Here is a 26,911-nt window from a genome sequence, read left to right as displayed (position 1 = left end):
TGGAAAGTGAAAAATGGTTGTGATCTCTTACAAGGAACTAATGTGACTGTCTCCTGGCCCTTTTACTGTCACCACCATAACAGAGCAAGCATACAGCACATAAATGTATGTTTTGTGGGGCTACCCCCCCCCCATGTCTATTCACTATTAAGCCTTTTGGCTGTATGTTATATAGGATAAACTTAATACTCTTTCCACTCACTCTTTTTTTCAGAGATTATTTGCAACCACCCCCCATAAAAAAAAATAAAAATATCTTAAAACCCCAAACACAGGTGGGGTAGGGTTAGGTTTTCCTCACCCACTCCGTGGGAAGATGGGAGCTATAAATTTTGGACGGTCATAGTGGACTCAAAGGAAAGCAATCACTTGATTAGTCATTTTACATTGTTGCAGTGGCTGCAGGCATGTTGTGATTTGTTTCTTGAATAACTGTAAAATTAGCTGTATTCATAAAGAGTTTCATCACTTCCTAAGCATGTTTAATAAAATGACTAATAGTGGAACCTGCCCTGGGTGATGACAAGCTAATAAAGTCAGTGCTTTGGAATGGAGAATAGGTTGTACTGGCCTGCAATATTTCCTTAATTAAAGATCACATCATAGTGCCTAGACTTACTAGCCATTTTGAACCCTGGAATATTATAGAAAATGTTTGGGAATTTTTTATGTGGGTATTGCCAGGGATCACATAACATATCTATACAATGGTTAACTGGTACGGTGGGTGAGCTGCTGTGTTGCTAAAACACTATAAACATTATTTACGCTATGCATGTGACCATTTGTCAGCTAAAATAACTAAATGTGTAATTGGTGATGGACTATCACTACCCCCATGGAGATCAACAAACATGCAGCATGAAGCAGAATAGACCGTTAAGTATTTGTGGTGCTAAAAATCCCAAACCGGTAACTTGGTTAAAACATGCCTGTAACACTGCACATTTTCCTAATGAAAAACAGACTGTTCACATTCTTGCACTGCTGGTACACAGAAGTGCTACTCAAGATAAAAGACAACGCACCACACAGCAATATATGCATTTTACAGTTTTAACACAATGCACAGTTGTAAGTGGGCCTTTACTTCTCTCTGCAATACTCACTTGCAGGGAAATCTTAGGAGACACTTGAAGCATACACACACATATTGATCCCTTCTTCTTTCTTCTATATGCAAAAATGCTGGACCGTGAGTAGCCAAGTATCAGGTCAGAGATTTTCTGTGTACTCACCATATCAGGAAAAACAGAAACATCTTACCAGGGGGGCTACACAGGGACATGCCTGGATGAATAGATGTAAAGGATGAAAATTCATTGTAACCAAGGGTGCCCACTGAGAGAAAATAATGACACTATTCCTGGAGTAACAACCACAAACAGACTTCAGTAGGGACTAAAGCATTAAATATTTTCAATGAGGAGAGGTGTGTAAATCTTAAATAAGTTATACAGATACACACTTCCGTTTTATTATAACCAATAAAAAGGCTTTAATTCCTTCTATGTATATACTCAGCACATTACATAATGCTAGAATTATGTTATTTGCCCTAAATGTAAACAAAAAAGGAAAAACAAAAAAACAATCAGCAGCCTTTGGTCAGACTAACGGGCATATTTATAAAGACATTCACTATATGATCACCCTAGTTATAAAAACACTAGAATAGGAATCTGGCTTTAAAAAAACCTGCAGTGAGAAAATTTGGTGGCTGCTTTGCCCACACCTCCCAATGGTTCAATGGTTTGAGACATGAATAAAAAACGCAGGTCAGCTTTTTTGAGTTTAATATAACCCTCTTATTGGTGTACTTGTCCAGTGTCTCGTGGTACTGATGTCAGAAAGACAGGCTAGAACTCTTAGGTTACTTAGTACAGGTTTCCTGTAAGGGTTCTGAAGTTGCCCGGTTCTCTTTTACTTATGTCACCAGGTCTTTTCCAGGCTACCAGTTATGTAGCGCACATACATATGTGATAAACATTTGTCAAAGGAAAAAAGGTGCTTACTGTACCATTTACCTTACAGTTTGTATAGGTGGCTTTTTCAGACCCCCCGTACATTCACCTCAACTGCATTTCAACACTATGGCAGAATGTGCATTTAGAACCAATATAGTTCTGCAAGACTTTTTTAGAGCTCAAACCTAGCTTGTTTCAAAGCTGATGATCTGCCATTTTAAGGATCAGTAAACCTCTCTCTCTCTCTCTCACCACAGATTTTATTATATATTTTTCTATAAATATAAAACTTTGTCAGAGTTGTGCAAACCTCTACATTTTGTATTTGTAAGGGATCTCATTAATGTTTGAACCGCCCAAATAATGTATAGGCTTTAAAAGCCTGCTTTTCATGAATGTTGAACTTGATTCAATGTGCTACACATTAGACATTGTGTATGTATTGAAAGGAAATACAATAAAGATAAATACTACTAAAAAAAAATTAGATAAACAAAAATGGAATTGATTTTACTCACTAATAAGTTAATGGCAATATATAAATTGATACCACAGCTGGTATTATGTAAAAGTTAATATTTTATAAAATCTCAACAATTCTTGCCTTTGCAATTGTATCTGAGAAATAATAACCAGTAGATAATTATTACTATATTATAATTATTACTGTATGTTTGCCAGCAAAAAATGCCAACACATTCACCAAAGGGTGCTGGAAGTACCAGCGAACGTAACAAATCAAGCAGAAAACAAGCCTAGATCAGCCAGGTCTTTATAAATATGCCCCTAAGTAATGAAGAGAATCTGAGTTATAAGCATATCCACAAAAAGTTGGGCAGTGTTGTAATGTTTACATGAATATCCACTACAACACAACCTCTGAATCACGGCAATCACACAGATTCCTGAGCTGACTCCAAAACAAAGCATTATCATTGCAGGGATGTGGATTCCTGAGTGGAATCCAGAGGATAACTAGTTCATCGCTGTGGGGGTTCGGAAGAGGATCACAAGTAGCAGAATGTTTTCATGACTGTAGAGATCTAGATTCAAACGTAAATGAGAAGTAACAGAACTTGTTCCTAGCTGCAGTCCTTACAGATTCCTGAGGCAGATATCCAGAATCAGCGCCATTATGAACAAAGTTGATGAGGATTAAGTACCAGAACACATAACTACTTCTCCAATAAGTGCTAGACTTGCGTTTGTTCATGTTCTCATGAATGCGTTACAGAGGAGCCCATCGCAGGCAGCCCTTTAAAGTAAACATAACTTCTTTCCATGCCGTTACAGTAACAGTCCAGTACAACATGGGATTCAGATTTCAGCTGAAATATATATAAATATCGCCTCCAGAGAAGCACTGAACTCCGCGATTAGACCGAAGTTTTGCCCCTGTGTGTGAGAGTCTGATGTGCATATTACTGTGACATTGACCTTAAACATGTAACAAGTGCCATATGCATATCTTAGGAAAAGGGTCTGAATATTAAGAAAACATAGGATATGTATCAATCAGAGGGTTGTAGGCCTGCCATCCTCCTCTCATGAAACCAATCATCAGTTCATGGCTTGTTTAAACCCGTAAAATTAGAAACAAGTTTTAGCAGAGTCCTAAAAATGTCCTGCATGAAGGCGGCTAGTGAGAAGAGTTTCCAGGATGCTGTATCTGTTCCCCTGTGTCCTCACTGCCAGGATCATCTGCAGAAGAAGGAAAATAATAGGTTACATATATCATATATGAGCAAATATATTGTTGCATACAATCAGCAATAAATCATACTGAGCAAGAATATTTCCATGATTCAAAGAAGTTTGCAAATTGAGATTGGACTAAAATGATTCCCCCTGTAAGCTGTAAGTACTTCCGCCACATAAAGAGCGAGATAAAAATCAGATTCTATGCCTAATTACAACAATATGCCATTTGCCAACCTCCACATGCTTCAAGACCTTACTTCATGACTGGCAACTTTTAAATAGTTGTATTTGGGGAAATTTACATCTCCCTCACCTTTTATGTTCTTTTTAGGACATTAGAGGCCAGAGTTTCAATCATTGACAATCAAATCTTATTAATGGTAATGTATCGACTACAGTGTTAAACTGAGAATTTTATTTTTAAGTCTGGTGGCAGCCCCTGTATTGTGACCCAAACCCTTCACTAACCCAAAAACAGCTAAGTGGTTACTGAGAAGTGCTGGGTGGTGCGCCAGGCTAAAAGGGGTTGGGGAGAACACTAAATTAGAAAACCTCTCTCATTCATGGAGACCTCAACCCAATAATCTCCCTTGAAATCAGAATTATTTGTCTTTATGCAACTGCACTTCCTCTGTTATCCATACACACTCAGCCAATGATTAGTCCAACTCCCTAGACTATTTCCTGCAGCAAATCCTCCCATGCGAGTGATTTCAGCGATTTTCTATACACTGTGGGTAAATCTGGCCTTAAAGGTAAAGGTGGCATAGGAGCATCTCCAGATGGTCAGACTATTTTACAACAAAATCAACCTCTGATATCCTTAGAGACTTCACTAAACGCAAGGTTGATCCTTGCCTCAGCAATGTATATATAGAGAAAGGACTAAAAGTTTATTATGGAGTTTATATTTCTCTTCATCTTGCCTTTCTTACTGGTTTAAAGCCCTTCTCAGTGTCCCAAATGTGGGCTTTTTTTGGGACTGTCCCAGAATAAAATGGTATTGGAGGTTACTGGCAAACTACAACACTTATTGATTGTGTACAAAAAAAAAACAACCATCCAATAAAAAAAAAAAAAAAAAAATGGATAAATCCAGACCACCAACTACCTTGGAACTCTTCAAATACACATGTTTTCCAAATGAACGGGATAAAGGCCTTTTAAAGGATAGGATTCTAAATTCCATGACACAAAGGATAATATACTCTAGTCTATCTGTAAATTGAAGGATAACAAGAGGCTTCCTAGAAATTATTATTTTAAGTACCAAGACATTTGTTCTACAAACACATTTGTCCTCACTAAACCGCTTTCTTTGGTTCACTCAATTTACACAACTTTTTTTTGTATTATTTCCATACATGTGTTTAAGAAAATATTTTCATACAGTTTAAATTCTTCTAAAAACTCACCTATGGCATCAGAAAACAGAGCAGTGAAACTCTCTATATTATTTTCAGAGACTTCAATATATTCTCATGGGTCATTAAGAGAGGGAGCAAGAAAAGGACCTTAATGTTGTCTAGTGACAAAAAGGGCACAAAAGCACCTTTTGGGACAGCTCAGGGTCAATCAAAATTAAAAAAGTGACACACTAAAAAAATATTTTAGGTATTTATACTGATACTGGATGTCCATGCTTAGCGTGGACTTTGCTTAGATTAAAACTTTTAGTGCTTAACGCCTATGTAATAAATACTTAAGGACAGCTGCAATGATCACAGTGTATGGAGGGTGAATGTGATACATATTTTGCATACATATTTTTGAAACAAAGTTGTATTCTCACTAGAAGATGTTGGTTAGACTGTATAAACACACGATTGCCAGGCGCAAAGCACTTACCAAGCAATGCTGTAGTCTCCCCTGCGTCCTCCTTGGCACTACTACGCTGCTGTAGAGTGTCACTTGTTGACGATGTAGGCAGGTTGTTTATTTCACTTCGGTTTTCCTCTTGGGCAAAACTTAGTGTCCCCACAGAGAGGCTGCTGCCAGCAATGGATTCGGGGACTGGGATTTCCTGCGCTTCATCAGGCTCCACCTGTAATATATTTTAGAAACTTATAAGGCTGTTACAGAAATATCAGACACTGTTGCATTCATACAGAGAACATGGAACAATCTTATAGCAGTCAGCAAAGAGCACAGAAAGCTTTCCTCTCACTAGATTTCCGACAGGAAAAGGAAGGTTTAAAGGTTTAAAAAGGTTTAGGGTTTAAATACACTGCCAGAAGATACAGTGAAAGTTTTATCCTGCAATTCACCCACGGAATGACAAAGTCCAACAAAATACCCAGTGCAGAGGGACAGATTTGAATGCATAAACACTACACTTTATGACCAATGTAGTTAGGAATTTTCTTAAAATATGCAATCCATCCAAGGAATCTGTTAAGGTGATATTTATTAAGCCTGTTTAGTGTGGTTTTTCTGTAACAAGTTGTAAGATTGCAACCTTTTGATCACAGTAGGAGAGAATAGGTGTGCCGAGTTCTAATGAATCGCTCTGTGCCTGCCATTGCTCAGGGGGAAGTAAAACAAAGGCTCAGCTAAACAATGAACAGATGCTCCTCACAGTCTACAAAGGTGGAAGGGGTTGCCTGATCAAGAATTGCCTCATTTAATCCCATCATGAAATCTCACTTCAAACAAGTTCTTCAACCACAGCTATTTCACTTCATTCAGCAGCACAGATGGCAGATGGTTTTACCTGGAAGCTAGCAAACCAGGGATTTTATTGAGAGGAGACCTCGTTTTTTATCTTTGCGAACTCAATTATACCACAGGCAATGTGTTCTATTTTCTGGACAACATATGGAAACTACCAGATGCCAAATTGTACAGCTATAGATAAACTACATTTTCTCTGGTGCAGATTTACTTTTGGCATAGCTAAAATTTGCTTCTATCTGAATATCAATCAATGAAACTAAAGCTGCATACACACGTGCAATAATTATTGTTGGAATAAATCTTTCATGATCCTTTCCAACGACTAAGAACTGCACGATGCATGAACGAGGGCTGTACATACAGCACCGTTCTGCTCTAAGGAGAGGGGAGGGGGAGAACGACAGAGTGGCACCCTGCTGCACGCTATCCCCCTTCCTATGCATTAGGATCGTTCATCGTCCATGGATCTGCCAGGACGGTCCTGCGGACAATGGACGCTGTACACACGCCAGATTCTTGGCTGATTATCGGGTGAGAACCTTTGGATGTGTGTACTTAGCTTGATAAATTATCAAAATTTATGTTTCTTTGGATTTTAGGGGTTTAATTGATGGTCCGAGATATCGAGGCCTCAACATTCTGCCTCCCTTTTGCCAACTTTGTCATGTACCCATAAAAGCGGATAAAAGAAAATTTTGAAAACAGAAGTGAAAAGTACCAATGTTAAAAAAGATACAGATGCCAATTTACATGTAAAGTATTATAATTTAAAAAAATGGTGTCTTGTCTACACCATATGAATGGACAAGGAAAGTCTATTTCAATTAATTTTTTTTGTTGGCTTAATCCGATTTAAAATATATTACCAAAGGAAATGATAAGTAGTTGATCAGCTGCTATACCCATACAGCAGCCCCAATGTCTGTCCGCTACCAATATATACGTATTTAAGAAAGACAATTAGGGGGAAAATGAACATTTGCTTATCTAAAAATCAAAGCACATCTGGGCAATTCAAAACTTTTCAAAGAATTTGAACAATTTACGGTGTCATTTAAAAAATTGGTTGGGCTTACTGAATATAAGAAGATGAACACAAACAAAAATAGCGATGCAACACCTGGCAAACCAAAAAAAAATCTCCTACATTATTCCAAAGCATTTTTTTATCTCTTACAAAAGGGTCATACATTTGTGCAATCTAATCAGAAGAGATTATTCTGCAGGTGGAGGTAAATTTACAAAACATCATTTGTGAGCCTATAGAGAAGGATCAGAAAGGAATCAGTGAAACTAAGGAAAAAGGATAAATAAAACTAATTTTATTCTGGATGTGGATTTGTGCCATTCAATTCCAGATTGGCAGAGAAATCCTTGATAGTGACCCACAAAAGTTTTTTTTTTCTGAAGTTAAGGAAAGTAAAAGCTTATGTCTGCCTTAACACGAGTACTGATCACGGACCTTGAGACATTTGTGCCCAGTCATCACACTGAATTGTAGAAATTAGTAAATTAAAAATCCTTGAAATCAAGGATTATAAATATTAAATCAACATGAAAAGTGGTCTTTAGCAGTTGATAAATTATTGCCAAAGCAAACATTGTAGCATCTAATACCTTTGTAAACAGAGAGCCCTGAATACCAAAGTTATACCAAAAAAAATATGTTTGACATTTTCCATCTTGCAGAACTATTAAATTGACTACTCACCCAATATCCAAGCGCTTTAATAACATCCAATTTACACATTGGACATGTTCTGTGTTCAAGTAGCCATGGGTCTATACACAACCGGTGGAAAATATGCCTGAGAAGAAAAAAAACAAAACAGTCATACATCATAAATAAGGTCAGGATCAGGACACCACGCACCAGATCTATATATATATGCAGTGCTATTACCATAATCATTATTTTTTAAACCTGTAATCCACCAACAAGCTCTGACTTGCATTTCTCCCTCCAGCCAGCTCCTGGTGAAAGTTGGTGCTAAGCCATTAAATAAGTGTGCTATGGCCATTGCCTTACACAAATATCAATAATACACAATATGACATGACTATGGACTTTGTACAGTGCTGTTAAATATGTTGGCGCTATATAAATATTGTGTAATAATAATATAAAAATCTGGAAATATTATTCTTAGGGACTGATACATTTCAACCTATTGCTCAATATATTCACAGAATTACTGTGAAGAAAAAGACCTCCACCTGCAAAATGTATTTTGCTTAAAGAAAACCTGTCATAAGAAATGTGGAGGCTGCCATTCTTGACCTACCTTTCTGAAAATTATTATTACCTGTAGATTATGTGAAATATCCCTCCTGACTACTTTAAATCTCTGCCCTAGAGCATGTATAGGCATAAGGATAGACTTTTCTAAACTGCATAAGTATAATGGGTTAGTAATTTATAAGTATATCTGAAACTAAAATGGTGTTTACCACATTTACAACGGAGTAAGGGAGAGCTAAGATCACAATTTTTGCCATTTGTGTTTCACTTTCACTCGTGGATAATCAACAGGAGATGAGAAGTTATCTTTCCCATGTGAGGAACATCTCAGACAGATATCAATGGAATGAGTGTCTCCATCGAAAGATTTTCACTTTATTCCCATTAAGTAGTAACTTGTTTTTTTGTTTCACCCTTCCTTTCATTCCTGGTGACATTGTTGATCAGGCAATTAGAGAATGTAAATCTCCCTAATGGCGATACAGAAAGCCAAAACACGTGACAATGATTTTAACTCCTCAGCACTCTGTTCAAATAAGGAAAACACTTTGCATTTACCTGTAGTTTTTTTCAGAAGTAATCAATGTACGGCCAAGGCAACAAGCAATTTGTTTAAGGAGCTAAATAGTTTATTATGGAATACTCTTGCGCTCCAGGATTCTTCAAATATTCTCTTTTTGTCATTATTTCATAGAGCAAAATGCCTGTTGTTTACCTTTTTACTAAATGTATCTAAGTGGGGAGGAGCATATAACTATCAAATGTGTAATAGAAGTATGGAAAATCATTTTTATCAACAAATTTATCAATGTTTAGGCTGATCTAAAATGTTTATCATCTGTAACCAAGGAACTAATTGATAGACTTAATGAAAACTTCCAGGAAGCTTTGGATGTTTATGAAATCACCACAAGGTTTGGCTTGCTTTCATTAGATAATTTAATATTTGAAATAGGAAGTTCTCTCTGTATTAGATGAAAAGCTTATATATGGTGAAATACTTGGAAAACATTGTTACATTTATTGTCATTGTCGAGAATAGTCTTTCTTATTTTCTTATGTTGTGGTTGTAATCACCAATTATCTGTTCACACACAGAAATGTCAACAAGAAAATGTTGTGGTTGAACTACTTTAAAAAGCACAAGATTTTCTCTCCCCAAAACAACCACTGGTGAAGTCTATCAATCTAGTTTTAGAATTTCTCTCCCAACTTTGTTAAGTTATTAACATTTGTTCGTTATTGGAAATCAAACACAGCAGGTCACTCACGACTGAAAAAAAGAAAAAACACCGGATATTGCCATTATCCATTCACCTGGTTAGTTTCCCATCAATTCGTTCTCCTGTGCTGGCTCTAAATAGCTCATAAGATTTCTTTATCAAACTTTTTGCAAAAAAACTCTATAAAATTAAAAGAAAAAAAAAAAAAAAAAAAAAAAAAAAACTTAAACCATCATAACTAGCAATACATACTTGCATGGAAGAATGCGTACAACATCTTTGGGTTTGTAGTTTTCAATGCATACTGCACAATTTTCTGCCTCAATATCAACTCCCTAATTTGAGGAGGAGAAAAACAATATAAGTGAAGATTCAATAAACATGTCAGTACATCACAAATACAGCAGTGACCGAAAGTCAGTATGGGTGAGTCATATCCTCTACACATCATACTGCAAATATTTCTAAGGACAAGCCCTTGATGATGATAGCTGGAAGCTGCCTCGCTAACAGAAAACAGAAGACCTGTTTGCCTAGGTTTACTCCAGTATTGAACTAAACCAGGATATGCGAAATGACTCCATGTATTCTATTATAGAAAATCAATATATACCCAATTCTCAAACCTCTCATTCAGGAGCAAGGAACACATTTCCTCCTAAATGTCTGGGGGGAGGGGGGTAGGAGGAGGTATACGACAGGTATAAAAGAAAAAGGGAACTTTTGCTAAAGACATGCTACCATTTGTTTTGGTAGTATCTTTCTAGAAACAAGTTTATCTCCAATTTAGAAACTACACATCTCATATCACACCAGCACAATGTCCAAGCAAGAGAGCTGAATTTGTATTAAAAACATACAGAAACGTCACAAGGGTAGCCAAAATATTTCCAACACAATACAGGAACCATTTTAAACAGTTTAATGCTATCGAGGGTAAACTTTATTTTTGCAGCTATTTTGTCATCTACTTGCCCTACTCTCTACAGTCTCTCTCGGCTTAGCTGTACTATGTTTGAGAAACTACAGCTGCCAAAATGGAAAAGGAGCAGTACGTAAACAAAGTATTGAATACTATAGTATTGAATAAATAGATATTGCATAGTGAATGTCGTGATCACAGAATAAATCAAGGTTCTTAGAGGGCAACACGTCAAAGTGTCCATCAGAGAAAATCTCTTTACTATGAATTGAGAAGTGCAGGAAATTTCATTTACCTTTTCTCCTCTTTTCACCCTGTGCAGCTGAAGCTGGCTGATTGCTTTTTTGGTTTCTTTACGGTTGACCTTCAAAAGGGGAAAGCAGATTAAAAAAAAAAAATGGACCAATATACAGTACCATAAGACAGATTTCATAATTATAATTATTTTCTAAGCATCAATCAGTGCTAACTGTAAAATACTCTTTACGTTAGTGATATGTGGCCAGAAGAAACTGCAGATAATAATCTACATATGTATAATCTCTTGTATATTTTAATGCTGCTTAATAAAAAGGCCAGGTCTGGTCCCTACAGCTTTAGATTGTTACCCTACAAGACAAGACCAATAATACTTCCTTTTTTTTGGCATCACGTTTCTCTAATTCTCACGGCCCTCCATCCTAGCATTGCAGCCTCGTTTAACACTTGGACCGTGAGAAAGTGATTCCCGTGTCCCCTGCCACATGCTGTTTTTTTTCTGCCAATCCAGTACATAAATGCAGGACTAGGTCATATAGATGGTCAGGGGAAGAAATCATCATTACAATGGCGGACACAGATATTGGACACACCTGGATGTGTTGCAAGACAAAAAAAAATATTTCCATGGATGCCTTGCTGGAATAGAAGAGAGGTAGAACCTGGCTCCAAAAGAGGGTCATTTCTTTGTGTGGACATTTCTTTCAAGGCAGTAAAATTAATGCTTTAGAGAAATGACAAGGTCTATTATCTAATGCATACAGTTAGGTTCATAAATATTTGGACAGAGACAACTTTTTTTTTCCAATTTTGATTCTGTACATTACCACAAATAACTTTAAATGAAACAACTCAGATGCAGTTGAACTGCAGACTTTCAACTTTAATTCAGCTTTAATTGTGGTAATGTACAGAACCAAAATTGGAAAAAAGTTATCTGTCCAAATACGTTTGGTAAAGATCAATGATTTCAACTAAACTGCCCGGAACTAGGAGTCCAAATATTTATGGACCTAACAGTAAATATTTCCTGATTTTAAAAGACAAAAAGACAATGCTTTTAAAAGAAAAAAAAACAGCATATATGTCAAATGTCAGATCCTGTGACTATATGCATCCTGAATATGGTAGCATCATCATTCTTCATTCACTATAGCATCGAGAATGACGTCTCCCATTCACTGAGCCCCTCTGTAATTTGTACTCCATTCCCCGGCTAATTACTGGCCAATGGCAGAATGTGAGCTGCTCTGTGACTGGCTAAGCAAAGAAAGTGAACAGGAAGCCACCATTCCCAATGTTGCAACATCTGAAGTACGGCAGAGCTGTACTGTTCATTGGGGAATAGGGGGGGAGCGGGAGTCTGTTTTTCTGTGTGGGGTGAATGGTCAGTTCTATTATTTTTACCCTAGAAAAAACTCTCACTGCCAGGTTTCTGCAATACTTAGCATTTCATTCTTTCCATCAGCAATCACACTCTAATTCCTGCCAATATCCGCCTTACATAGCTTTTACACCCTGCACAAAGTTTATGTCTTTCCGGTCTATTCCTTTCCTCTGATCCTAGTAAAAAAAAATCTGCTATAACCTTAAGCATAAAGGTTTTCTCTCCCCAATAGGACACAATCCTAACCTCAAAGCACCTTCTTTAATATAAACAACACTCCATAACTGTAGTAATAGTCCAGAAGGGGGGAGAAATTATACATACACACCATTAAAACAGTAGCCATATTCACCTGATTTCCATACTGTGCTCCTGTATACAGAAATCGCTGTATGTAGTAGAAAATGAGCCAGGCCAAGGATATGATCATCATGGTGATAAAGGCAATAGCCACAAATACCACTGACTGACCACTTATAAACTCCTGAACATGGCGAGTGCCTACAGTAATTGTCATCTTCACTGAGATTTGTCGTCTTAGAACTTCCATAATGTCCATGCCTTTAGGATACCCAACCATTATTACAACTGTATTACCAGTTCCTGCAAGAGACCAAATGATAGGATATAATTATTGTCACAGCCAACACAAAGAACTAGAATATACTTCATACGGTATACAATACAAGGAGACAAAAGCGTTAGACTGACTCGGTCAGTCTTTGTGCAGTCAGCAGCTGGGCAATGTGATGTTAAGGGATTTACAGGAAGGAGATCCAAAGCAAGTTTCAGTTACCTTAACATTTCAAAACACATTTACCTACACTCCAATATTTGCCTGGAGTACATGCCGATGTTGTGTAATCCTTGTGCTTTGTGTATATATTGTTTTGGGGTTCATTTCCTCTGTTGTATTTTATTTTTTCAATAGTACACTACGATTGGACCAAATTATACCATTGAATAAACTTTGCTTCCGTTGTACCAGGTTTCTGTAGCAATACCACTTTAACATACTATTCTAACAGACCCTTTCCATACTCTTATGAAGGAAAACATTCTACTTGGGCAAATGTATTTGACAAAGGTGCTTTTTGTAATCATTATCTGACAGTAATAAAATGTGTGACCTATCCTATATAATTAATAGCCATCTATGAATGCACATACAGCAAACACTGTAAATATTGGTACATAAAAAAGAACTAATGAGCCAAACCAACTTGTTCTTTCTGTATTTCAGGCCAGACAACACAGTCTTCCTCTGATCTGACAGACAATGGAAGTTCTGTTGCGTTTAGTAACACAAGAGCTGGTAAAGGAAAATGATTTATTGCTGATGCAAAGCTGAAACTGCAAACTCAGGAATAAACTTCAGGAAGGAAAATGCCCTAGGACATTTAACTCAAGTAAACCTCTAAGATAGATGGAATTCATTTACTCAAAAATTGTATTTTGCAACAACAAAGCACAAATGGAAAATAAAATGGAAAAATACCGGGCTTATAAATTAATCAGGCATACAGTTCCATATTGGCCGGACAGAAGGCAGATGTCCAGGCAGGTGTTGGGAGATAGAACAACATAATGGAACAGCTTAATTCAACCTCTCCTGGCAAAACTATGTCAGCAAACCCCCAGAGACACGCAGTGTGCATAAAGAGGAAAACTGCATATAGCTGAACCTCGTCACTGCTGCCCATTTACAGTATACTATAAAGCACACAGCAGTATAAACCATACACACTACATCTATATGGAATTAAACTGCTGAAAGCATTACATTAGCAAATAAGGATTAAGATAAATAGCAAACCGAATGTTTAAACATTCATTGAGAAATAGATAAATAGAAAAGCAGGTCTGTGGACCCTGTATGCAAACCTCCAACTCCTCAGTTAATAGTAACTGCAACAAGTTGCTCCATACCTGTCAACGCACGTGAGAGATGTCAAAGCTTTGCTCAGCAATTTTACAGCTAAAAAAAACAATGCCTGCTTTTTTATGGGGCAAATTTTACTGTGATTTTATCTGGTGCTTCCTGAGTCTGTTTGCGGAAGACACCCAGTAAACCCTCTTTACCGATCACATTACCTGACTACAGGCTGAGAAGTCCCCCCTTCTACCTTTTATTTGCTGCAAGAAGGTCCCTGTGGATACCTGCTCAGCCCCAGCAATACATTGCAGGCCCATTCATTCTCATATATATTGCTAACATATTATGTAGCGTTTTTACAAAGTTAGCAATCATGTCACTAACTCATGTTAATAACATAGTCTAGGTCCAATTTTGTTTCTTGGGGGGGTTTGACAACCCAAGTTCATGTTACAGGAGGAGGGGTAAAAAAAAAAAGCAGCAACCAGATTTTACCCACAAGTCCATTTAATATCCATTCCAATTTTGCTAAGAAACAAATTATATATCTGTCCCTTCTTGATGTACAATATTCATTTTTTGAGCAAAAAGCCTGCAAAACACCTGGGCCCATATTAGCATCTGATCAACTTGGGCCTTGGTAACCCTTTAGTCTGAAAGGCTAATGTCATCTAATCAAAATAAAACTATTGCAACAAATGTTTGCAGCTCAGTATTAAAATTCTTCAGGCTGCAAGTCAACATGTATATCATATGCTACAAAGACAAGAACTAAAGCATTATGTTTAATGGGAGTGCAGTTAAAAACACACACAAATATGTCATTGTAATTCTACAAATACATTTATATTTTTACACCACATTTACAAAAAAAAAAAAAAATCAGATCTGTTCCTTTGCTATTTTACATGAACATTATACATATATAAATGGCTGCAACACAGTAATAGGAAAATGCTAAACCATGAGCTATTATCATATAACCACTACATACTGCATATATTTTTTTTAGGATTAAAAGAAATGTTGTCAACATTTTCTGTGACTGCAAATCTCTTGGAGTAGGCTCTTCTAAAATTCTCTTTGAACAAATGCCAGCATGGGGGGGAGAATCCCCGAAGCCAAGGTTTTTTAATAGGATTCACCTCTCATTTGGCACATCAACGACAAGCAGAAAGAGGAAAATTGCTGCTTTATTTATATTTATTTGGGTTTGAATTCTTTCATAGGATAGCACTGGGAGACGTGAAAGGTATTGCTTCTCTTTGACAATTACTTCAACATAAGCCTAGATGGGTAACTATATTATAACAGGATGCAAAATCATATCATAAAAATGGCTACTGAATAATTTTCCAGACTGTAAACTGCTAGATTACTGCCCGTTGGCCATGCTTTAATAGAGCCCAGTCCTGGGGAATTTTTGTCCTGCTGTCCAGGTGCCTTGGCACAATGTTCAGATATGACCCTATCCTATTACAATTGCTGCAACATTGTTACTTTCCTCCCTGCAACAGGTTCACTTTAAAATTTGTCTTAACTAAAATTAAAAATTAAAAAATACAAACATCTTTTATTGCAGTGAATTCAGAATTGAGGTTGGTAGCAATTATGAAATGCTACATCTGAAGATACAAAAAGAGGGAGAATTTAACTTTTGTCCTTAAATGAGATAAAGAGGTTATGTCTTAAATTCTTCCATCATCCAGAAAATTGGCAAAATAATTTTTTCTAGGGCTAGGGTGAACACTGGGTCATCCAGAAATGGAGTTAAAACCCCCAAAGAAGAAGCCAGCAATTGAGTGGCATGTTACAAAGTAGAATACTTACCTTTAAATCATTGCTAGATATGAAAACAAAAAGTATCAGTAAAGCCATAGCAGAACCCTTCAAGGACCACATACTGAATATGTCAAAACCTTAAAGTAAAGCCGTTAGGAACCATTTGCTGACAACCTTTATTTTTACACTTAAAGAAGAGTGACCTTAATACAATGCCATTAGGTGATTTGATATTATGACTAAGTGCCTCAATTATGTGTTCAATCCTGAACAGGATTATTTAGAGAATGAATGCACAGTTTAAGCACCATGTAATTCAACAATCAATCAGAAGCCAAAAATAACAATGTTGACTTTGTATTGAAAGTTTCAGTAACCTTGAAGACTTATCACAGAGGGATATAAGAGAAAATCTTGCAATACTCAGCAGCAAAGAAAGTGTTTTTTCCATGGATTTCTGTCATGTTAAAAAGTTAAATCGGACATATTCTGGGAAAGCTCTATATTAGTACTCCTTTGGTGACAGATGGCAGCGGTTATCGAGGAATTAATAGAGGTGAATTTACGCAACAGACCTGAGCTGGTACTTCTGCATTTGAATAATGCAAATTCAAATATAGCCTGTTAGTAATATGCACACTTTAATGGGAATGTTGTCTATTTTGCTAATTGTATGACTCAATGTTCAAATATTGTTTACTTGTCTGTTTACTGAAAAAAAGATTAAAAAAAAAAGTGAAATCAGCATTGTGTTCTACAACCCGAGTCATAGTTACCAATGTGTAGCAGGGCTTATTTTCCTAGATTTAATATTATGTGCAAGATGATTTCTGACAACCCCAATATGTCCAAATACAGCCATAAATTGCAGCAACTTGTTTTAGATTGCTATAAGATCTTTAAAGTAAAATCTGATTTATTGCTCATATGGTTGATGATACTTGGAAATGAAGATGAAGGCATTTGAAAAAGGTATAATACAATCTCTTTAAAATCCAACTTCAAGTATTTTTACATTTTTTCTTAACTTTTTTAAGCGCTCTCCAAGCTCAGATAAGAGTTATTAATATGTACAGAGGAACTATTCACATTTGTCCCCTCTCCCTTAACAAATCCAGAGTTCTCAGCAGAATTTAAATACTTTACAAAGGTATTCTAAAGAAAAATTATATATATATATATATATATATATATATATAATATATATAATATATATAATATATATAATATATATATATCCCCCTCTCTCTCTCCATGAGGGAATCAGAACAGAAATATTCACCCTGTAAACAGAAGTATCTAAACAAGGACCTTGCAGGCTCACCAAATATTTTATTAATATCTATAAAATAAAAACAAAAAAAAAATAAAAATTACTCAAACATACGTGATATTTTAGTGAACATCCATTTTTGTTTACACCTACTTCAAAATATTTGTTGGGACCAGCCCTGAACTTGCCTTATATATTAAAATTTAATTCAATACCCTCGTTTAGAATAACCCATTATGTAACATGGGGGCTTTTGCCCCAGCTTTATAATTATGTCCCTAAGTACATCAGAACAAATGAAAATTTCTTCCACTGGCTATTCTGGGAGAAATTTGAAAACCTGACATGAAAATTCCTAATATTGTTGCACACCTAATTTTTTAATTATATTGCTATGAAGTATATAATACTCATTTTTGGTGGGGAGGATAGATTAAGCCAGGCTCCCACAGTCTTCTCCCCACCAGTTTTAGATGTGAAGACCGGCCCACCGAAGGTCCTTTTTTCTGGTCTCGGACCAGTTTTGTTGCTGTCACTTTCAAAGTTTACATATAATACAGGACAAAGACCCACTTTCCGGCACGGGCGATAATAGGACTGGACCACAAGCTTTTGTGCAGGAATATATATATATCTATATCTATCTATCTATCTTTATATATATATATCTCACACACACATATTGAAGTTAAGGGTAAAACTCTTCAAACATTGTCAGTTAAATAAATATTTTAACAGTAGTACTTGCAGCAGAGTTCACATTGAGGTGTTCAGGTAAATGAATACCTGGCACTGGTGTTAAAGACACTGAAACTGGTATGATCCCCATTCTGTTATGCAAAGCTGAAATCCAATGACACAAGGAAGCGGCATCATCAGTCCAATCCTAGCGACCACATTAAAAGAGTCCCCAGAGACAGAATGGTTAACTACGTGAACTGAACAATCTGATAACAGATACAGTCACCAACAACCACCTTCCTAAGGTTCCACAAGTGCTGCCAGGAGGAGAAAACTAAACTGTACTTGTTCCTGTATTGGCTAATGGCTCGCATGTTTTGGATAATTCAGAAAATACTACTTAAGTAAACACACCACAACAACTACCTTATATAGGATGTGGAGACTCTGTAGCTGTAATTTCAGCACAAATCACTGGTGTGTGCAGAAGGTTACTAAGAAAAGGCTTCACAAACAATCTTTTACACCTCAACTAGGTTTATTTTAGATAGGGTTTCCTGAAAGAAGTAAGAATGCATGTGTGGTCACTACCACATTGTCCCTGTGGAAAACAAGTATAATACATTTTCCATGCATTTCCATGAATGAGTGAGCATCCTAAGGGGATATCATGTAAGTGTATAGTTTAATCATGCATTCAGTATGCCTTACATTAAAATAAACTACCTCATATTGTCCCTCATTTAAGTTGTGTTGGCTGTAAATTGAAGGTCAATGCATGAGTAGTAAACAAAGGACTCATTTTATATATAATTTTATCCTGTCTGCATCCATGAATTCAGGTCAAAGAACTACAACCCAGATGTTTCCTTGCTGTTTATGTACTGCTTTGTTTGCCATCTTCCCTGTGGACATGCCTGTATGAAGCACGGCTTCACAAAAACTACTTCTGGAGGTGAACAGGAAATAAAGTTAAACACAATTATTAAACGCAGCTATTTCCATCTACCTCGTTTTCGTTTAGTTTTAATTAAACCCAATTCCTAAATTAACGGCAAAATTTGTATGGATGTTGAAGTGGACTCACAACCAATGGAAATTCAAAAGTCAAGAGTTGAATTGAGAACATTATAAAATTACCTGTGGCCAGGGTTGGGACTCCCTTGTACTCTGCAATTGAGTGACCTAAGCGCCTCCATTTTAAATACTGGGGTTGGGTGTATGAGATATATATTATACACACAATATAAAAATCCCAAAATATCAATAGCCTGCATATCTCTCTGAAGACCCTTTCTTAATCTGACAACAGGAAAAGGTAACAGATGAGGGTCCCAGCAAGCTAACAGTAAACCCTAGCATAGAAGGGATGAGAAATATTATGAATACAACTGGGTGTCAAACTGGGCCATAAATACAAGCAAAATAGTATTCTTTAGGGGTTTCGTGTAGAAATACCACAGATGGACTATACAGGATTAAGGTAGTAAACTCAGCTTTTCTCTTGTTGGGAACATTCAACCCCCTAACATTTAGGAGTGTATCATATGATTCAGTAATGAATGTGCAATGAATAATGCACAAATAAAAGTATAGGAATGTACCATAATACATGTCCAATTTAAGCAGTCCTTCACATCCCTTATAACAGGACATTGGACAAGAACTTCCAATAAAATGGGAAAAAAACAATGCAGTGGTGCAAGTTGTAACAGTAATCCAAGTAAAATCTGGAAGGTAGAAAGCATAGCACATACAAAGAAAGACAACTCTGCCAGGAAGCAAAAAAAAAAAAAAAAAAAAAAGTAAGAATGGCATTCACACAAGGACTGCCAGAGAGGAAATTTCAGTGACCTAGAAGAGCAGGGAGACCTCATGCAATGTACACTTATTAAATATATTGTGTAACAAATAAAAAGAGGAAAAAGCAAGATATTTCTCATAAGCAGCCTGAAAAATCACAGGTAGTGTCTGAGACCAATTGTATACAACACTTCAGGCGATAGCCACATGCTTTGCTTATTCTGGTCAAGCCAAGAGGCTGCTGCATTAGGTGTATCAAAGAAATGAGCTTCCTTTAGCACAACCACTCATAGTTTTAGTTGAGAAAAAGCATTGTGTCAGGGAGCTGTAAAAGTCAGAGTTATTATTTAGCATCAATATTATTTGATTACCGTTACTGCACTTCCACAGAGAAATTTATATTTTAGATCATTTACATTCAATGAGGGTCTTGAGTTTTTGCAAAGATGAACTCTATCTCTGTAACATACCAGTAAAGTAAAAGGATGGACTACCAGTGGGTAGAGGAAAAGTAATTCTGTTGGCTCTTTCCACCATAAAAAAAGAAAAAACAGCTTCTATAAAAACGTATCAACCTCTATAAAATCAGATTAATATTTTTCTGATATGCATTCAGGGAAGGAAAATATACACGTTTCTGCACTGTAAATTGCAAGATCCCAAGACATTTATCATGGGAAAGTAAATTAGCAGATTGCCAAGCCCTTCAAAGCAAAACTGCACCTGCATAATTTTGGCATACCGTGCCTCACCGATGCAAAGTCTTCCCCAATACTTTTTGTTGCAATCCTTTTTTATTGAATAATAATAACATAACAAAACACATACATAAAATGGCACATACAGAAACACAGAGCCGCATGGCCCGCACAATCCCAAAATATAAAAAGTGGCTTCCCCAATACTTTTTAATGAAATAGTAAATAAGGCGTAACACAAATGCACAGCCACAAGTAAACCCTGTAGCATGAGTCCAAAATAGGTCTCAAGGGAACTTTAAAGGGGAACATCTGGCCACAACTTCCCCATGAGGGATTGACCACTTGGTCTAGGGCCAAGCATGGTTTACGCAACCAGCATCTAATCTCTTTTGAGAAGGCAGGGTCACATGGCCTGATTTTGTGGGAGTATATTTGCTCACACATGAAAATCTTCTCACTCCCCTTATTCTGTATGGGGCAGGTGTGATCTGGCACCATCATGGCTGGAGTTCTCCATTCCTGTAATGTCTTTGAGCCACTTTGCTGTGGCTCTGCTATTCTGCTTTGCCATGACTCAAAAAAAAAAAACTAGCTATATACACAGGGAGAAACAGACATTGATGCAATATATCTGATCTGTTTATTAGGTTTGGACACAAGTACTGATATGCTTATGTAATAAAATTATTTTTCTAATCATTCCATTTTAATATCTATCTTTAAAGCAGATTACACTGCTTAGGAGAGTAATAAAACAGGTTTGTATTGTGACACTGAAACACTGTGTTAACATTTATCATTTATATTGGCCACTGGACTGCAGAACATGAATGCAGAATACAGCCAAACCTCTAATCAATTGTAACTTCTCATTAGCCAAGGCATTTATAGAACGGTTGCACCAAATGTCTAATGAGACAGAATATGCAATGTTCATACTAAGCAACTCCCAGCTGGACTTTCAGATTTTTTAAGGAATCAGTGATCACTGCCAAAAGTATTGCACATTTGACTTTAAACCTAAACACAGCACATCGCATGCAGTTTCACTGCATTCACATTTTTCATTTTAAATGCATTAACAAAATTTCCACTACTTTCAAATGTAAAAAAAAAAAAAACTGCACAAGTGTGAAAAGCATCCTGGCGACAAAATTACCGAAACAATTCAGGAATAAAAAACAGCATTTAGTTTTCACCCTGTGGCAATTAAATTATGGTCTTGTGAGGCCACCTTAGTGGACGTCCTAATTATAGAAGAAAAAACCCACAAGCAGATCTTGTGAAACAAAAAACATTTCATGCTTGCATCAGCGTGTAAAAAATTAGTTTTAAGAAATGATGGCAGTACACAAGGCCCAGCCTCTGATACCACTTAAAATCTCTGTCTACCTTTCAAAATGTTGTTATCCCTATAAGCAAATTCGTTTTGTAGCTGTATTTAACCTTAGCAATAAAGTAAGCTGAACGTAGGTTACAAAACCAAGGCTAAATGGCCTCTTGGTTTAGAGCCAACCATATGACTAGTATTTAAGAAATTACAGTTATTTAAAACTAAAAAATTAACCCACAGCAATATATAAAAATATGTTTCTTACATACAAAAAAGTTAGCAGATTTACCATAGGGACATTTTATTTTTCTTCCCCTTCTCTCACAATGTAATTGACTGTCAAAGGTTCCTCATTGACAGATAGAGGCTGCTTACAGGAGACCAGAGGAATGGACCCATTAAGCTGCTTGTTCAATGCTCAGGCACAACAGGGAACCAACAAAGCAGAATTTGACCATTTTTCAATAACACCTAAAAGATAAGGATTGTAGTGTCATCGATTTAGGGGAATTTTATAAAAGTACATTACTCTGGAGGGTCAGGACATCTTTGGGATGCATGAAACCTCTCTACTATAAAAAAGAGGATTTTGCTGTAAAGACAAACAGGAGCTTATAGCAGAGATTGGGCAGCTCCCCATGGGGGGGAGAATATTAAGATAATTATATACACACACACACACACACACACACTTCCTTTCAACTAAGCCTGTCATAATTACAAGATGGTACTACAACCTTCCTTTTGAAAATTCCAGTTCTTGGCTGTTACTTAAACTTTTTACTAGTTCTTGGTCGTTACTTAAACAGAACAGTTTCACTACCTTTGGAGGTATTTACCTACAACAAGTATAAAATATAAAGGCTACGTACAAACGTGTAATAATTGTCGTTGGAAACGAACGATTGAAGACTGATCGTTTGATAATCGTTAACAAAAACAGTGCACAACGTCAGATTTACAACACTGATAAACAAGCAACGTCGCTGAAAATGACATTGCTCCTGAACACGTCACTTCCTGCTTCGTTCAAACAATCGTTATCTAGTGTGTGTACATCATTGCTGAATTATATTTGAACAATCGTACAGTTACAGCCTGTAATATCGCGCACTAAACAATCATTTTAAATAATATTTCATCTGTGGTTAAGTTTGTTTTCTAACAACAATTATTGCACGTGAGTACCTGGCCTAAAGGTGCGTACACACTTCCAATTTTTATCGCTCCAATCGAACGACGAACGATCGATTGGGCAAAAAATCGTTCGTAAAAAAGTAACCAACGACGCCGACGAACGAGGAAAGTCGCTGGAAACGAACGACCGGACCGACGGATCGGATTGGGCGACGATCGTTGAACATCGTTCGTGTGTACGATCGTTCGTTGATCGTCCATGTTCAGAGCATGCGTAATGAACGAATGTCCGTTCACTTTCCTGTCGTGCACATAGTTCCTCTATCGCTCAAACGATCGTATCTATTGTGTGTACAATATCTACGAACGATCGTGTCGTTACCTCTATGTGCAGGATCGGTGCTATACGATCGTTCGTGTATATCGTGCAGGATCGTTCGTCGTTCGTTTTCCAACGATAATAATTGGAAGTGTGTATGTAGCTTAAGTCTAATGTCATTATCAGTATACTTCCTCCAGCTCATTATCTCAATGTATTGGTAAATTCCATTCTCTATATTGATAAGATTATTTAAGATGCTTATGCGTTTTACAAATAAATAGGATTGCACAGAATACTATTACCAACCAATCACATCATGGTACGCATCTCTGCATTTATTAAAGTGATTTATGATTGGATAACTGGGTTACTGGTCCTTGCATATAAAAGAAGTTGTGAACAAATCTTCTCCTCCTATTATGTTAACACTCAAATAGAATTCGATTGGTATTGTTGCCAATTAAAAAGGTAAAGTTTTTATCTAGTAAAAAGTTTAGACATCAGGAACAATGGACACAAAACCTTACTTGCCTATGTTTATTCCAGGACATCACTGAAGCCATGCTTGTTGCAGGTTTTTTGACTATCTGTTCAGACACAATACAGAAAAGAGAATGGAGGGCAAGCGGAATACAAAGTGGTAGGACCTGACCGACTGAAAAGTTCTGAAACCTACAAAACTAGAATACCACTAATGTCAAAAAGTAAATATTAGCCATAATTCCCATTACACCCCATCTGATACAATCACAACTGGAGAAATGCAGAGGTCCGTCTTCTATAGAGAGTAAGGCTACGTACACACGTGCAATAATTATTTATTATAATTCATTTTTTTGAATGATCGTATAGTGCACGATTCTGTACATGCTGTAACGATACCATTGTTCAAATATAATTCACCAATAATGTAGGCACACTAGATACGATCATTTCAACAATGCAGGAAGTAAGAAAGTGGACTGCAGAACAATCTACGATCACTACATGACTGTAGACACAATAGATAGTGAACGATCGTCACCCAATTAGATCTGCCGGGACGGCATTGGCCAATCATTGTTCACTTTTTTTTGTTAACGAATATTGGACGATTGGTCGATCGTTTCCAACGATCATTATTGCACATGTGTACATAGCCTAAGGAGCATGTAAACTCTTCTACACCCCTCTGTGGTCACACAAGCTTCAATCTGCATATCACAACAGTCTTATTATGACATCATTCCTCGTCAGGTCACATGATATTACTTTACCCTATGTACAATATGTAGGTGGGGCTAACTGAAGCCAGAATATTTTTTTATTTAAGCTTTATTCAGACAGGTAGCAGGTGATGAACCTGCAGAGTCCTGCCTCCAGGAATGAGAATGTCCAGGCTACTGGCAGGATGGCCAGCTATTTTCTCCTTATTCAGACATTGGGAGTCCGTCATATAGACACAGGACACTTCACCCGGCACAAATATCCTTGTGACAGCTCCAGCATTAGAAATCCTATAAAAGAACCATGCCAACCTTGCAAAACCCTCCAACACACCAATCTGGAACTATGCCCATCTAAAGGATCCAAATGGTTTAACACGCGAAGGTGATTGGAGTGCTTCTGTATGGCCTGCTTAGAAAAGACTTCATTGTAAATTGCTCCACACAACACAAGTCTGTCATTAATATTTATCAAGTTATTTTTATACATGACAAGCACTTGAGCTTTGACAAATCTGGAATTTACATCCTGCCCATTAGTCTTTGCTGCTAATCCCAGATTTGTCTATTAGCATTTACTTGGCTATGAACAAAGGTTACAAGTGAAGGCTGGGGGCAGAGCCCTGTCACCGGTGCAGGGTACAACAATCCCTGGAACGCACTCTACTGCACCTGGAGGAGTTGTGTTCTCGGTTAGCATACAACACACACACACACACACACACACCTACACCCAGCAGACCCTAGACACACACATTACTGCAACTAGAAGTGTTGTGTCACTGGTTCAGCATACAACACAACATACCTGCACCCACCCACCAGGGCTGTCTCATCACTTCACTATGCAACACAAACCCATTACTGCATGTGAAAGAGTTATATCAATGATTCTCTATACAACAGACCCTGCAACACACAAACATACACTGTCCAGTATACAATACACATTATTGGATGAGTGTATGATGTCTGCTGTACACCCTACAACACACACATTACTGCACCTAATAGAGTTGTGTTATTAAAATCAGCATAAATACAACTGCACCCAGCTAAGTTGTTGGTGTTGTATCACTGGTCCGATATACAAAACACCACACACCTGTCACTGGTTGAGTATACAGCAGACTATAAAACACACACATACCAGTACAGTGTTGTGTTACTAGATCAGTAAACAATGTTTGTTGTACACTGTAGATCAGTACACAATGCTGGTTGTACACAATGTTTGTTGTACACCTTACAACACACTAAGGCTGTGATGAAACCCTGATGTCACATATTATGGCAGAAGAATTCTCAGTAAGGGGTGAATGCTCCCTGGCAGCCTATACACAGCTGTGCCCCGGGCACACACATGTCATACCCAATGCCCACCCATCAGGCGGCAGTTACAGGTCCGGAGGGGTCACCCAGACACAGGGGTTGGCAGGCTCCCTTACCTAGGTGTGCCATGGGCACGGTGGCATTGCCACTCTTGGCCTCGTTGTAGATGACCACGGCCGATGCCTTCCTGCGGGCAGCGTTCACCACTTTGTCCTTGAAGGTGCAGCCTCCCCGGGCCACCAGCGCTATCCAGGGCTCGCCCTCCTCCATGGCCCGGATACTCATGCCGGGTACTACGTAGTGGGTGTCGGGGTGGCAGCCCTCTAGATGCCCGGGATCCCGGGGGAAGCCCACCAGCCCCTGCACGCTCTCCTTAGGAGAGCTGTCTCCATAGCGGCCGCTCTCGGTGGTGCCCAGCACGGTGGTGTTGGTCAGGGGCTCGGTGTATTCCGTCCGGACCAAGGCGGTGAACCATTCCAGAGAGTGAGCGGAGGAGCCGGGCCATAGGGCGGCCAGCAGTGCGCACACACATAGGCAGCTGTACATCCTCCCCGGGCACCTCACACAATAGCGGACTGCAGGCTGCCACCGCCTGGCATTGACCCTTCCCGCTCAGACAGCCGACACAAACACTCCCAAGTACGGCCGCAGCTCCCGGTGCCGAGCTTCCAGCCGCCGCCTCCACACAGCTCCGTGCCAGCTCCGAGCAGCGTCCTGTCACTGCTTCCCCCAGCCAGGTACAACACCGCTCTCCCCGCCTCTCTCTGCTCTACTTCCCCTCACACAGCCGGGCTCCTCCCCTTCCTCTTCCCAGGACTCTCCCTTCATATCACACTGCCTGCGGCTGGCTCCCTGCACAGCGATTCGCATACAAACACTCCTCACCACTTGTGTTTATTGCCAAAAAAAAGTGCATGTCAGGGCCAAAGTCTTCTTTTAGGATACAGTGGGGGGCAAAGACCATCAAATTGGACCTTGCCTGTTCTTATGGGTCTCATCTTCTCCATATTATTTGTATGGTGGGGTCTAAGGCTTCGTACACATGTGCAATCATTTCCAATGGTAATTCCTTTCCAACGTCAAACGATTG

General features: G+C 37.9%; 1 protein-coding gene across 1 annotated transcript; it reads right to left on the bottom strand.

The window, feature by feature from the left end:
• Nucleotides 1–1,473: 1,473 nt before the first annotated feature.
• Nucleotides 1,474–26,582, bottom strand: RNF149 (ring finger protein 149). The gene is made up of 7 exons (XM_072413743.1): nucleotides 25,938–26,582; nucleotides 12,729–12,979; nucleotides 11,027–11,095; nucleotides 10,062–10,144; nucleotides 8,056–8,152; nucleotides 5,517–5,712; nucleotides 1,474–3,668 (listed from the first exon to the last, which is right to left on the bottom strand). The coding sequence occupies exons 1-7, from the start codon at nucleotides 26,365–26,367 to the stop codon at nucleotides 3,607–3,609; spliced, it is 1,188 nt and encodes a 395-aa protein (XP_072269844.1). The 5' UTR covers nucleotides 26,368–26,582; the 3' UTR covers nucleotides 1,474–3,606.
• Between the last annotated feature and the right edge of the window lie 329 nt (nucleotides 26,583–26,911).

This window comes from Pyxicephalus adspersus, chromosome 1 (assembly GCF_032062135.1).
Source record: "Pyxicephalus adspersus chromosome 1, UCB_Pads_2.0, whole genome shotgun sequence".
Classification (NCBI taxonomy): domain Eukaryota; kingdom Metazoa; phylum Chordata; class Amphibia; order Anura; family Pyxicephalidae; genus Pyxicephalus; species Pyxicephalus adspersus.
This window is presented reverse-complemented; position numbering and strand designations above follow the sequence as displayed.